This window comes from Cyprinodon tularosa, unplaced genomic scaffold (genome assembly GCF_016077235.1).
Source record: "Cyprinodon tularosa strain WSP-4 unplaced genomic scaffold, ASM1607723v1 ctg684, whole genome shotgun sequence".
NCBI lineage: Eukaryota > Metazoa > Chordata > Actinopteri > Cyprinodontiformes > Cyprinodontidae > Cyprinodon > Cyprinodon tularosa.
Window position 1 is genome coordinate 304,003 of NW_024039434.1, and position 13,414 is coordinate 317,416.

The following is a 13,414-nucleotide window of genomic DNA, read 5'->3' on the forward strand; positions in this document are numbered from 1 at the left end:
ATGTTGCATAGCCGACATCTTGTGCCATGCTCTGAGAGTCTTTCCACTGTCTCGTGAAGCCACAAAATGGCCGTGATGATCAGCTGATCGGGTGTTTTCCGGGCAGTTGCGTCATCGCCTGCGGACCTTTATATCTCATCAGCTGTTTTTAAATAGCTCTAAAATCTTAACATTTTGGGCAAAACCTTTATGCTGAATAGTTTTTGAAAAATTAAAGCCTCTTTTAGCGGATAAAAAAAAATAAAAAAATTAAAGGCACGTGGAGCCTTTGTTTACAGAACGCGCCGAGGTCACGTGGCAGCTGGACCCACCGGTGGGTCCGTCGGGTTCTAGGGGATAAACCAGGTTAGTGACTCACATGCTCACTATCGTTCCCCATTAAGGTTTCGTGGTCACTAACCTGAGTTTCCACCTCTACAGAGATTCCAGCTTTCCTGCCCCGTCTGAAGAGCCGCAAAGTTTGTTTTGTTTGAAATCACTCTGATCTGTCTGCTTTAATTCTGGGTCCTTCGTTCTGACAGATTTGCACTGTGAACTGGTTCAGAACGATTCTAAATGCTATCATTTAGTCCAAAAGCTAATTTGACCTTACACAAAACCCTTCAAATCCCTGCTAGCTCGTTTGGGTGGTTGTTTCCTGGGGTCACGGGCGTTTGGTATCAGCCATCAGAAGGGGGTTTTAGTGATGATCCTTGGGTATTTGGGTTTCTTTATTCTTCTTTTTTTCCTTCTTTGTGGTTTGCTTTGAGTAGTTTCTACTTATTTTGGGTGCTGAGATTGTTTGCTTTTGCTTGCAATTTGTTTTCTCTTGCTAATTCTGTTACATTTCTTCCTCATGTTTCTTTGCCTGCTTCTGTTCATTTTGTCTTAGCCCTCAGTTTGCTTTCCCTACAATGGCTTCTCATCTCCTCATTATATTCTCTTGTAGATGTTTGTTTGTCTGCTGCTGCGGCTTTCTCTTTTCCAACTCGAATGTCTTTATATTTGCCTGATTGTCTTTGTGTGTCTTTATTTTTTCGTAATAAATCCACACAATACTCCGCATTCAAGTTATTTACCAAAAAAATGACAGAAAAAGCTCTGATCGAAAATCTGTTGCATCTTGGACAGGATTTGCATGTGTGGCTTATGTAGCCCTGTTTGAATGTCATCAAAATGGACACTACAAAATTATTTTTTTAATAGTCTTCAAAGCAGTAGCCAAATTTATGTTCTTTAATAAATTAATCTTGGAATAAATGATGTAGCACTTCAACATAAAGGGAGCAAGCTTTTTAAATCCACTCAGTTGTGCAAGCACAGTTAAGGGTTAAAAGGCATTGTTCAGCTGAAAGGGCTTCCTTGTTCCCTCCCCTTCTAGTTTACAACATAGTGATAGGTGGAACCACTGATGCTTCCTGCATAAACTAGCGCAAACCAGAATATATTATGTAGAAGTGAAACTAAAACAGTATGTTTCACTGAGAGCTAAAATGGAGCAGGGAGCAGTTCAACTAAACCAAGGTAACATGTCCTGTTCGATCTGTTTGGATCTACTGAATAATCCAGTGACTATTCCCTGTGGACACAGCTACTGTATGAACTGTATTAAAGACTTCTGGGATGGAGAAAATCAAAGGAGGATCCACAGCTGCCCTCAGTGTAGGAGGAAGTTCATACCGAGGCCTGTCCTTGAGAAAAACATAATTTTAGCTGCCTTAGTGGAGGATCTGAAGAAGACCGGACTCCAAGCAGCTCCAGCTGATCACTGCTATGCTGGACCTGATGATGTGGCCTGTGATGTCTGCACTGGTAGGAAGATAAAAGCTGTCAAGTCCTGCTTCACTTGTCCAGCTTCTTACTGTCAGAATCACCTCCAGCCTCACTATGATGTCCCTGGATTGAAGAAGCACAAGCTTAGAGACCCCACCAAGTCACTCCTACTAAACATCTGCTCTCGTCATGATGAGGTGATGAAGATCTTCTGTCGTACTGATCAGCAGTGTATCTGTTATCTCTGCACCATGGATGAACATAAAGGCCATGAAACAGTCCCAGCTGTGGCAGAAAGGACTGAGAAGCAGAAGGAGCTCCAGGAGAGACGACAACAAATCCAGCAGAGAATCCAGGACCAGAAGAAAGATGTGAAACTGCTTCAACAGGAGGTGGAGGCCATCAATGGCTCTGCTGATAAAGCAGTGGAGGACAGTGAGAAGATCTTCACTGATCTGATCCGTCTCATCCAGAAACGAAGCTCTGATGTGACTCAGCAGATCAGATCCCAGCAGGAAACTGAAGTGAGTCGAGTCAAAGAGTTTCAGGAGAAGCTGGAGCAGGAGATCACTGAGCTGAAGAGGAAAGATGCTGAGCTGGAGAAGCTCCTAATCACAGAGGATCACACCCAGTTTCTCCAGAATTACCCCTCACTGTCAGCACTCAGTGAGTCTACACACTCATCCAGCATCAATATTCGTCCTCTGAGATACTTTGAGGATGTAACATCAGCTTTGGTGGGTCTCAGAGAAACACTAAAGAACATCCTGAGAGACACATGGACAAACATCTCACTGTCAATCACTGAAGTGGACGTTCTACTTTCAGAACCAAAGACAAGAGCTCGATTATTAAAGTATTCAAAAGCAATTTCTCTGGATGAAAACACAGCAAACAGAAGGCTTTTATTATCTGAGGGGAACAGAAAAGTCAGAAGAATAAACCAGCAACAGCCTTATCCTGATCATCCAGACAGATTCAGTGATTATAAACAGGTCCTGAGCAGAGAGAGTCTGACTGGCTGTTGTTACTGGGAGGTGGAGTGGAGAGGAGAGGTTGATGTGGCAGTTTCATACAAGAACATCAGCAGAGCAGGAGAGTCAGATGATTGTTTGTTTGGATTCAACAATAAATCTTGGTCTTTATATTGCAACATAAACAGTTATACATTTTGTCACAACAGCATTAAAACTCCAGTATCAGGTCCAGTTTCGTCCAGAATAGGCGTGTATCTGGACCACAGAGCAGGTATTCTGTCTTTCTACAGCGTCTCTGAAACCATGACTCTCCTCCATAGAGTCCAGACTACATTCACTCAGCCTCTATATGCTGGAGTTTATGTCTATTATGGAACCTCTGCTGAAATTGTTAATCTACAGTAAGAATTACTCTGAGGTACAGTTGGTTAAAATGTGTATTTTAGTTACTGTTTTTTTTGTCTCTGTTTGATCATTAATGTTATTATTTTAAATTGTGTCACATGATGAATTTTAATCTCTAAGAGACTGTTAAGAGTATTTTCAAGAATGGTTGCATGCATCCAAAATGGCTTGATAACTATGGCTGCACAGTGAAGGAGTTGGTAGCACTGTTGCCTTGCAGCAAGGAGGTTCTGGGTTAGATACCTGACCTGGGGTCTTTCTGTATGGAGTTTATATGTTCTCCCTTTGCATACATGGGTTCTCTCCAGGTACTCTGGCTTTATCTTAGAGTTGTTCATCTATGTTGCTTTGTCCTAGACTGTTGACCTGTCCAAGGTGTACCTGGCCTTCTGCCCACAGACCGCTGGAGAAAGACACCAGCCCCACTGTGACTCTGACAGACAAGCAGGACAAGATGAACTGTTTGATAAGTGACTGAAACTTTTATGCTTGTTTAGATCTAAATCTGTGAAATGACCAGAGATGGCAAAAGTACTCACTTTCCGTACTTGAGTAAAAGTACAGATACTTGTGTTAAAAAATACTCTGGTAAAAGTGGAAGTACTGATTAAACTTCTTTACTCAAGTAAAAGTAACAAAGTAGAGGCTTATAAATTTACTTAAAGTATAAAAGTAAAAGTAGAAACCACTTTTTTCATGCCGTTGCCTACATTTTAAATGGATGTCTGTCAATAGGACTAGATCTCTGTTGTGTTCATTTTCAATCATCTCGTCGTCCATACTACTATGCTAACGCCACCGCCACCAAGCTGCAATGATTTGCCGCGAATGAATGCCGCCGAATCTGTCGATTCATCTTGTAGTGGTGCGTCAAATGCAATGTAGATTCCCATCCAATTAGATTGAATTTGGTATTGATGACGTGAAAAATAATAACGGTAACTCCATTGAAATGATTCAAAACTAAAGTAACGAGCCAATTTTTTAAAGTGTAAGGAGTAGAAAGTACAGATATTTGTGTAAAAATGTAAGGAGTAGAAGTAAAAAGTCGCCATAAAAATAAGTAGTAAAGTAAAGTAAAAATATCAGAAAAATCTACTTGAGTACAGTAACGAAGTATTTGTACTTCGTTACTTCCCATCTCTGGAAATGACCAAAAATAAATCCATGATCAGTCATAATAACCTCTAACTGTTAAGCTATGTGAATCTGCCTGTTTTTGTTAGGTATGTGTAGCTCCAGTATGTAAGATTATCAATCATGAAAAAAGAAGTGTTTGAAAGGAAGTATTCTCAGTAACCTGCAGAGACCTTGATATGAAGAACTCCTGTATTAGTCAGAGCCTGATGATATCAGAATTAGGTAATTTCTGTTTGCTTCAAGTGCAGAGTCAGAGCACGCTTAAAGAACTAATGACAAGACTGACAGAACCATAAACTTTTCATCCCATAAAACCTTCAAAATTTCAGCAATTTTTGCATTTTTGCTCCAGGTTAATAAGACAGGATCTCAGCTTGTCTTTGATGATTGCTTTCATTGAGTTATTCTTTATTGGATTTACACTAGAGCGTGTAAAACAGACCAGTTTGATGAAAGGCTCCTGGCTAAAGAACAGCTGCATGTTAAGAATACCTACTTGCTATTTTATTTAGAGGTTTATATTTTGGAGCTTTATTACAAAGATCATTTAAGTATTTCAGTAAGGTTGTTTTAATGTAAGCAACTGATTCTGTTTTGATTCAAAAAATAAAATTGTCATATTTATTATCTATGAAGGATGTTTGCTTTATTTCTACAGTTTCATTAAGTTCTCTGAAAGATGTTTCAGAAGGCAGAGTCTGCTCAGAGTTTAGGGAAAAGCTCTGATTATATTCCTATAAATTAGTTCAATTCAATTTCAATTCAGTTTATTTATATAGCGCCAAATTCACAACACGTCATCTCAAGGCACTTTACAGTTCAACCAGATCATACAGTCAAGTTGATACAAAGTTTTCTAATCTAAAGAAAACCAGTTGATTGTATTGACTCATTGACTCAAATACAATCCCTCACACTAAGCATGCTTGTAGCGACAGTGGAGAGGAAAAACTCCCTTTTAACAGGAAGAAACCTCCAGCAGAACCAAGATCAGTGTGAGCGGCCATCTGCTGAGGCCGACTGGGGTTCAAGGAGACAGAAGCAGAGACACAAAAGCAGCTCTAAAAGGCGGCCCCGTCCAGGAAACACAACCAGTCAGGCAGACGAGCTCCGAGCCAGCTCCCATGCCAGAAGATGAAGAGAGCACATGCACTCAGTCACGGTCAGAGAAACAGGACCACACTGGAAAACAGGCCGATCTCCTTCATCAATAATCAAGGATGTTGATGGAAGCAGCACAGCTGATGTTTCTTTCCAGGATGACTTCACAGCCAAACAGGAACAGACGAGGCAAAGCTACTGTGAGGAAAAGCAGAGAGAGCAGAAGGTTAGAGATAGAACTAACAGATTCTGCAGAATAGGAGAACAGAGAGAGAATGGGGCAGAATGATGACACAGGGGTCCCTATGTCCTCCAAAAGTCTAAACCTATAGAAGCATAACTATAGAGATAGCTCAGGATAACCTGAGCCACTCTAACTATAAACTTTATAAAAAAGGAAAGTTTTAAGCCTAGCCTTAAAAGTAGACAGGGTGTCTGCCTCACGGACGAAAACTGGTAGTTGGTTCCACAGGAGAGGAGCCTGATAACTAAAAGATCTGCCTCCCATTCTACTTTTAGAAATTCTAGGAACCACTAGTAAACCTGCAGATTGAGAGCGAAGTGCTCTGTTAGGAACATAAGGAACAATCAGATCTCTGATATAAGATGGAGCTTGGCCATTTAAGGCTTTATATGTGAGAAGGAGGATTTTAAATTCTATTCTTGATTTAACAGGAAGCCAATGAAGAGAAGCCAGGATAGGAGAGATGTGATCTCTCTTTTTAATTTTCATCAGAACTCTGGCTGCAGCATTTTGGATCAGCTGAAGGCTTTTAACTACAGTTTGTGGACTTCCTGATAGTAAAGAATTACAATAGTCCAGCCTTGAAGTAACAAATGCATGGACTAGTTTCTCAGCCTCAACCCTGGACAGGAGATTTCTAATTTTTGCAATGTTCCTCAGATGAAAGAAGGAAATTCTAGAAACCTCTTTGATATGGGATTTAAATGACAGGTCCTGATCAAAAACAACACCAAGATTTTTTACTTTATTATCTGAAATCAGTTTAATCCCATCCAAATGAAGTGACTGGCTAATCAGCTTCTTTTTCAGAGACTCTGGTCCAAAGACTATAACTTCTGTTTTGTCTGCATTCAGAAGCAGAAAGTTAAGAGTCATCCAGGTTTTTATGTCTTAAAGACATGCCTGTAATCTATGTAATGGTTTAGCTTCATCTGGATTTATAGACAGATATAGCTGGGTATCATCAGCATAACAGTGAAAATTAATCCCATGCTGTCTAATAACTCTACCGATTGGGAGCATGTATAAAGTCAAGAGAATTGGTCCTAGCACTGATCCCTGTGGTACTCCACAGGTAACCTTTGAGCGTGTTGAAGATCTATCATTAACATAAACAAACTGAAACCGATCAGATAGATAAGATTTAAACCAGTCTAGTGCTGTTCCTTTAATTCCAACAAAATATTCAAGTCTTTCTAAAAGAATATTATGGTCAACTGTATCAAATGCAGCACTAAGATCCAACAGGACGAGCACAGATACAAGTCCATTATCTGAGGCCATGAGAATATCATTAGTGACTTTCACCAGAGCTGTTTCAGTGCTATGATGAGCTCTAAAGCCAGACTGAAACTCTTAAAAAAGTTCATCATGGTGTAAGTGATCACACACTTGTTTGGCAACTTCTTTCTCAAGAATTTTAGATAAGAAAGGAAGATTAGATATAGGTCTATAATTAACCAAATCATCTGGGTCAACAGACAGTTTCTTAAGCAGAGGTTTAATTAAAGTAACCTTAAAAGCTTTAGGTACATATCCCTGTAACAGAGATAGATTAACCACATCTAAAATGGAGGAGGAGATCAAAGGGAATTCCTCCTTAAATAACCTGGTTGGAACTGGATCTAACATACAAGTTGAAGGATTAGATGAAGAAAATAATTTTGCTAATTCAGAAAGTTCAACTGGATCAAAGCAGTCTAAACCCGGTTCAGATTCCATGACTACCTCAGATATAATTGCGGATAGAGGATTGCTTATGATCTTATTTTTAATAAGATCGATCTTATTTATAAAGAATCCCATAAAATCATTGCTGCTAAGAGCAGGTGGAATGGACGGTTCAACTAAGCTATGGCTCTGGGTGAGTTTGGCAACTGTATTAAAATGAAATCTAGGATTATTCTTATTCTCCTCTATTAATGAGGAGAAGTATGCTGCTCTTGCTTTACAAAGGGTCCTCTTATACAGCAGTAAGCTGTTTTTCCAGACTAGGAAGGACTCCTGCAGGCCTGTGGAGCGATATTTTCTCTCCAGTTTCCTAGCATTTTGCTTCAAAGTACGCAGCTCTGCATTAAACCAAGGAGCCAGCTTTCTATTTTTTACAGTTTTCATTTTCAAAGGAGCTGCGTTGTCTAAGGCAGTACGCAGAGAACTAGCAACCCCATCAACAAAATCATCAACCTGTGAAGGGGAATAAGCTATGCTTTTGCACTCTGCAGCACTGCTCAGCGACACAGAGGAGAGAGAAAGTGAAGCAGATTCTTTAAAACTTATAACTGCACTATCTGATAAAGATCTACTAAAATTGAACCTTCTTTTGGGGGAGGAGAACTCTGTTAAAGTAATCCTGAAGGTTATTAGAAAGTGGTCAGAGAGGACAGGGTTGTGAGGAAATACTGTTATTTCTTCACATTCTATGCCGTATGTCAGCACAAGATCCAAAGTATGAAGATGAGAATGTGTGGGACTATTCACATTTTGAACAAAGCCAATAGTGTCTAAGATAGCATTAAAGGCTGCTCTTAAGCTATCGCCTTCAATGTCAGCATGGATGTTAAAATCTCCCACTATGATGACCCTGTCAGTTTTTAATACCAAATCAGAAAGGAACTCTGAAAACTCATCTAAAAATTCAGAGTAAGGACCTGGCGGACGATACAAAGTTACAAGAAGAAGAGGTTTTCTTGCCTTGAAATTTAGATGAGGGAAATTAAGGGTTAAATGTTCAAAAGAGTTGTAGGTATTAACTGTTTTGGGAGTAATCAGTAAGTCAGACTGGAAGATTGTTGCTACTCCTCCTCCTCACCCAGAACTTCTGGGTATGTGAAAATTTAAATAGCTTGAAGGAGTTGCCTCATTAATGCTCACATAATCCTCTTGCTCCAGCCAGGTTTCTGTAAGGCAACATAAGTCAATGTGATTATCACAAATCAAGTCATTAACTAGCAGACCTTTAGAGGAAAGAGATCTTATGTTAAACAGACCACATTTAATTGTTGTAACTTTTTCCCCAATTGGAGTTATTTTGATTTTAATTAGATTATCATAATTTACTCCTTTGGGAATATTTGCTAATTTATTAGATTTTGGTTGTGGGCAAGACACAGTTGTAGGTTTTATAGAAAGCCTTTATATAGCATGTTTAGATAACAAAAACAAATACATCTAAATTTGTTACTGGTGGAAACTAGGACTTTAAGAGCTGGTTTCCCAATTGCAGTTTCAATTTCTCAGAAATTGCAGACATTAAACACTGTGGACCTGCAGTATTAGCTAATGAGTAATATATTTATCTTTAGCCATGAGGTCAGCTGTGATGTTAAAGTTTAACTTTTGCCTTTATGGTAACAATATATCTGTCAGCCTTTCTACTTTTCATTAAGGAGTGTTTTTGTACCTCATACATGTGCTTCCCCATCTTTCACTCCCAGCTGCTGCTGTTTCATGGCTTTGGTGTTGCATAAGTTTTATATTATCACATTTTTGTGCAGATCCTATGGCAGGATATCTTAACTTCCCTGGACCCACACATATAAACAATTTCCAGGGAAACGGAAACTACTCTTCAGTGAAACAGCAATTGAAATAATTGAAATATTCTTGACATAAAATTCGCAAAATAAAAAAAACTAAAGAATTCAAATAAAAAAAAAATTATGACACTAACTGGATTAAAATGATACAAAACTACACTTAACACATGTTTTACTTTCTGTGTGTTAAATCAGCTTACTGACCATGAAAATGTCTTTTATTTTAGGTCAGACTGCAGGTGACTTTCACCTGTTTTTCTAAGAGGAAAAAAATGAAGTGAAGGTCTTTGGTCCTTGAAACCTTTCTGAATCCCCCCCCATGTTGCCTTTTGATGGGTTTTTTTTCAACCTGTCATCTGAAGTTTAGATTTTAAGATGGACAGTGATTTTAAATTGGTCGGCAAATCAGCTATGTAGTAAAGTTCAGCTCCAACCTTTTCCTGCACAGCAGCAATTTGAAACCGTAATCAATGTCTTTGTAACATCTTGGCTGTTAAATTCAGTTCAATACTCAATTCAGTTTAATTGTATACCACCAATTGACAATATAATCCCTTACACCTACCCATAACATAAGTGGAAAGGAAAAACTCCCTTTTAACAGAAAGAAACCTACCAAGAACCAAGGTTGGTTTGAGCGGCCTTCTTCCAAGGCCTACTCGGGATCAAGGCAATAAAAGCAGATATTCACACCAACCTGCTCGCCTACAGGAGAATCACTCCTCTAAGCCTGGTCAAGGTCGACAACTTTCTTCCTGGTGTCCTTCAACAGCTCTCTGTTCTTGGATGTGGTTGAGTTTGGAAAGTTTTAGGCTGTAGACAGTTATCCATGGGCAGTTCTAGTCAGGGGCCAATGGGGGCCAGAGCCCCTGCAGATCATGTCCTGGCCCCTGTTATCTATTGAAGACATAATACTCAAAGAAATTCTAATGATGATATGCGCTGGAACAGACATGGTTATTGATAGTTCTTTTGGATCTATTTCTTTTTTTTTCTTCTTTACAAATTCAGTTTTATTGATTATTTAAAAAAATAAGATGACGGCTTCAGTGGTATTGAGATAGGATCCCAGTTTTCATCAGCTAAATGTTTTTTTTTTCAAAACAAATAAAAAAAAAATACAGCTGTATTTATCAGTTTTTCTTGATTTCTGAGATAAATGTGATAAATGAGATTTTAAAGAAAACGGTAATTTTCACTTAAAATAAGTCAAACATTTGTAAATTCCTAAATTATGAACATGTATTGACACATAGAATTTTAATGAAACCTGATTGAATAGAAATTTCACCTCATGCAGCTATCGTAATGTATTTGATCCCTTGCCGTTTTTATTTCATGCTTTTTTGTGCCCAATGAAAACCCGGCACTGCGGGTTCAAAGGTTGCTTTTATTGATGTTAATTGTTAAGTTGTTACTCTGGCTTCTGTTTACTTAGTTTTAGAATATCCTTTATGTAGTTGCTGGTCTAACTGTCATATTTGTCATTTTTAGTGACAAGCATGACCTTTTTTATTTGACTATGTTTTAGTTCTTAAAGCTGACTAGCTGATGTCAAAGTGTGAGAAAAAAAAATCTTAAATCCAATCCACTTCAACACAAATCGTAGGAATAAGGCTGCTGCTTTATTCATTCAGTTACTAATTTACACTGCTACTATTCCTGCTGTTGAAGTCATATAACTATAATTGGTAGCCCCACCCAACCTTTCAGATATCACAGGGCAGAACAATAGTAAAATAGATAAAGGTCTGACTGAAAAAAAAAAGTTCAGATTAAAGTTCAATCTCATAAACATGTAAAACAGAGAAACCCGCGTAGCGACTAACTGAGACTGAAAATGGCTCAGAGTGATCGGCTGGAGAAAATCACCTGCTCCATCTGTTTGGATCTACTGAAGGTTCCAGTGACTATTCCCTGTGGACACAGCTACTGTATGAACTGTATTAAAGTCTTCTGGGATGGAGACGATCAGAGGAGGATCAACAGCTGCCCTCAGTGCAGGGAACAATTTATTAGAAGACCTGTCTTAAAAAAAAACACAATGTTAGCAGAGTTAGTGGAGGATCTGAAGACGACTGGACTACAGGCTGCTGCAGCTGATCACTGCTATGCTGGACCTGAAGATGTGGCCTGTGATGTCTGCACTGGGAGGAAAAGGATAGCTGTCAAGTCCTGTTTATCCTGCCCTGCTTCCTACTGTAATGATCACCTTCAGCCTCACTATGATGTCCCTGGACTGAAGAAGCACAAGCTGGTGGACCCCACCATGAAGCTCCAGGAGAACATCTGCTCTCGTCATGATGAGGTGATGAAGATCTTCTGTCGTACTGATCAGCAGTGTATCTGTTATCTCTGCTTAATGGATGAACATAAAGGCCATGAAACAGTCCCAGCTGCAGCAGAAAGGACTGAGAAGCAGAAGGAGCTCCAGCAGAGACGACAACAGATCCAGCAGAGAATCCAGGACCAGGAGAAAGATGTGAAGCTGCTTCAACAGGAGGTGGAGGCCATCAATGGCTCTGCTGATAAAGCAGTGGAGGACAATGAGAAGGTCTTCACTGATCTGATCAATCAGATCCTTAAAAGAAGCTCTGATGTGGAGCAGCAGATCAGATCCCAGCAGGAAACTGAAGTGAGTCGAGTCAAAGAGCTTCAGAAGAAGCTGGAGCAGGAGATCACTGAGCTGAAGAGGAAAGATGCTGAGCTGGAGAAGCTCTCAATCACAGAGGATCACACCCAGTTTCTCCACAACTACCCCTCACTGTCAGCACTCAGTGAGTCTACACACTCATCCAGCATCAATATTCGTCCTCTGAGATACTTTGAGGATGTGACAGCAGCTGTGTCAGAGCTCAGAGAGAAACTAGAGGACATCCTGAGGGACACATGGACAAACATCTCACAAGCAGTCACTGAAGTGGATGTTTTACTGGCAGAACCAGAACCAAAGACCAGAATAACAAGGCTGGAGGAAGAAATAGATGAAGAAGATGAGGAGGTAAAAGAAGAGTTAAATTTCAATCATCCTGACAGATTTACTGATTATAAACAGGTCCTGAGCAGAGAGAGTCTGACTGTACGCTGCTACTGGGAGGTAAAGTGGAGAGGAGAAGGGGGAATCGGAGTAACAGTTTCATACAAAAATATGAGAAAAGCAGGAGAGTTAGATGAATGCGAGTTTGAATCATATGACAAAAATTGGTCTTTAATTTGTGATACAGACAGTTACACATTTTATCACAACAAAGTTGAAACTCTAGTACCAGGTCCAGTTTCCTCCAGAATAGGAGTGTATCTGGATCACAGAGCAGGTATTCTGTGTTTCTACAGCGTCTCTGAAACCATGACTCTCCTCCATAGAGTCCAGACCACATTCACTCAGCCTCTATATGCTGGAGTTTATGTCTATTATGGAACCTCTGCTGAGTTCGTTAAACTGAAATAGTCAGAACGGTTAGTTAAAAGACTAACTGTTTTTGTTCCAATACATGTACAAATAAACTGATAGAAACTGTAATTATCATAATCAATCAGGAAACTTTACACTGGTTACTCCACTACCTTAATAGTTACTAAATTTTCTTAGTTTTTTTAAGTAATGGCAACAGTGGCAGATTTAATTTTGCATAATCTTGAAAAACTTTATTTTGGTATGTGGCGAACAAAAAAGTTGGTGCAGCACTGGGACCAACCACAGAGAAATTAACTGTGTGGATGAAACAAATAATTTAGATGGTTTTTAATATATGATGCCAGTATATTCAGGCGTTAGGCTTTATCTCTCTCTCTCTCTCTCTCTCTCTCTCTCTCTATATATATATATATATATATATATATATATATATATATATATATATATATATATATATATATCTATATATTCTGGTCAATCCTTTCATCATTTATCAATTTCAACTGTTGATGTTGAAATTTTAATGATCATAATCATCATCCTCATTAATCAGATGATCCATTATTTTAGTTTACAAAAATCAGATTCTAAATCAAACTGGTTATAGAGCCAAAAAAGACCGAACAACATTCTTCAACAAAGTCTTTTTTATATTTTGATCATATTTATGGTAACAGTATTTTCATTCAATGTCTATGACTTATAATACTTTGTTCTTTGCATACATTTGAATCTTAGTAATTTGATTTTATGATTTTTGTTTTTTTGCAATTTGTTATATTTGTTATTTCTGCTGTTGGTGATCAGAATTTTTAAATCTCTGGTCTAAATGCTTTTGACGCCC

At 38.8% G+C, this 13,414-nt stretch overlaps 2 protein-coding genes across 2 annotated transcripts; both read left to right on the forward strand.

Annotated features, from left to right (window-relative positions):
- The first annotated feature begins 1,414 nt into the window (after positions 1-1,414).
- Positions 1,415-3,149, forward strand: LOC119771671 (tripartite motif-containing protein 16-like). The gene has a single exon (XM_038267784.1). It carries the CDS (start codon positions 1,473-1,475, stop codon positions 3,132-3,134), a length of 1,662 nt encoding a protein of 553 aa, XP_038123712.1. The 5' UTR covers positions 1,415-1,472; the 3' UTR covers positions 3,135-3,149.
- Positions 3,150-10,995: 7,846 nt separating this feature from the next.
- On the forward strand, positions 10,996-12,603 carry LOC119771672 (tripartite motif-containing protein 16-like). The gene has a single exon (XM_038267785.1). The coding sequence runs from the start codon at positions 10,996-10,998 to the stop codon at positions 12,601-12,603; it is 1,608 nt and encodes a 535-aa protein (XP_038123713.1).
- Positions 12,604-13,414: the final 811 nt, after the last annotated feature.

Excerpts from the sequence above, each read along its gene's own strand:
- LOC119771671 (XM_038267784.1), top strand. The coding sequence starts at position 1,473 with ATGGAGCAGGGAGCAGTTCAACTAAACCAAGGTAACATGTCCTGTTCG.
- LOC119771672 (XM_038267785.1), top strand. The coding sequence starts at position 10,996 with ATGGCTCAGAGTGATCGGCTGGAGAAAATCACCTGCTCCATCTGTTTG.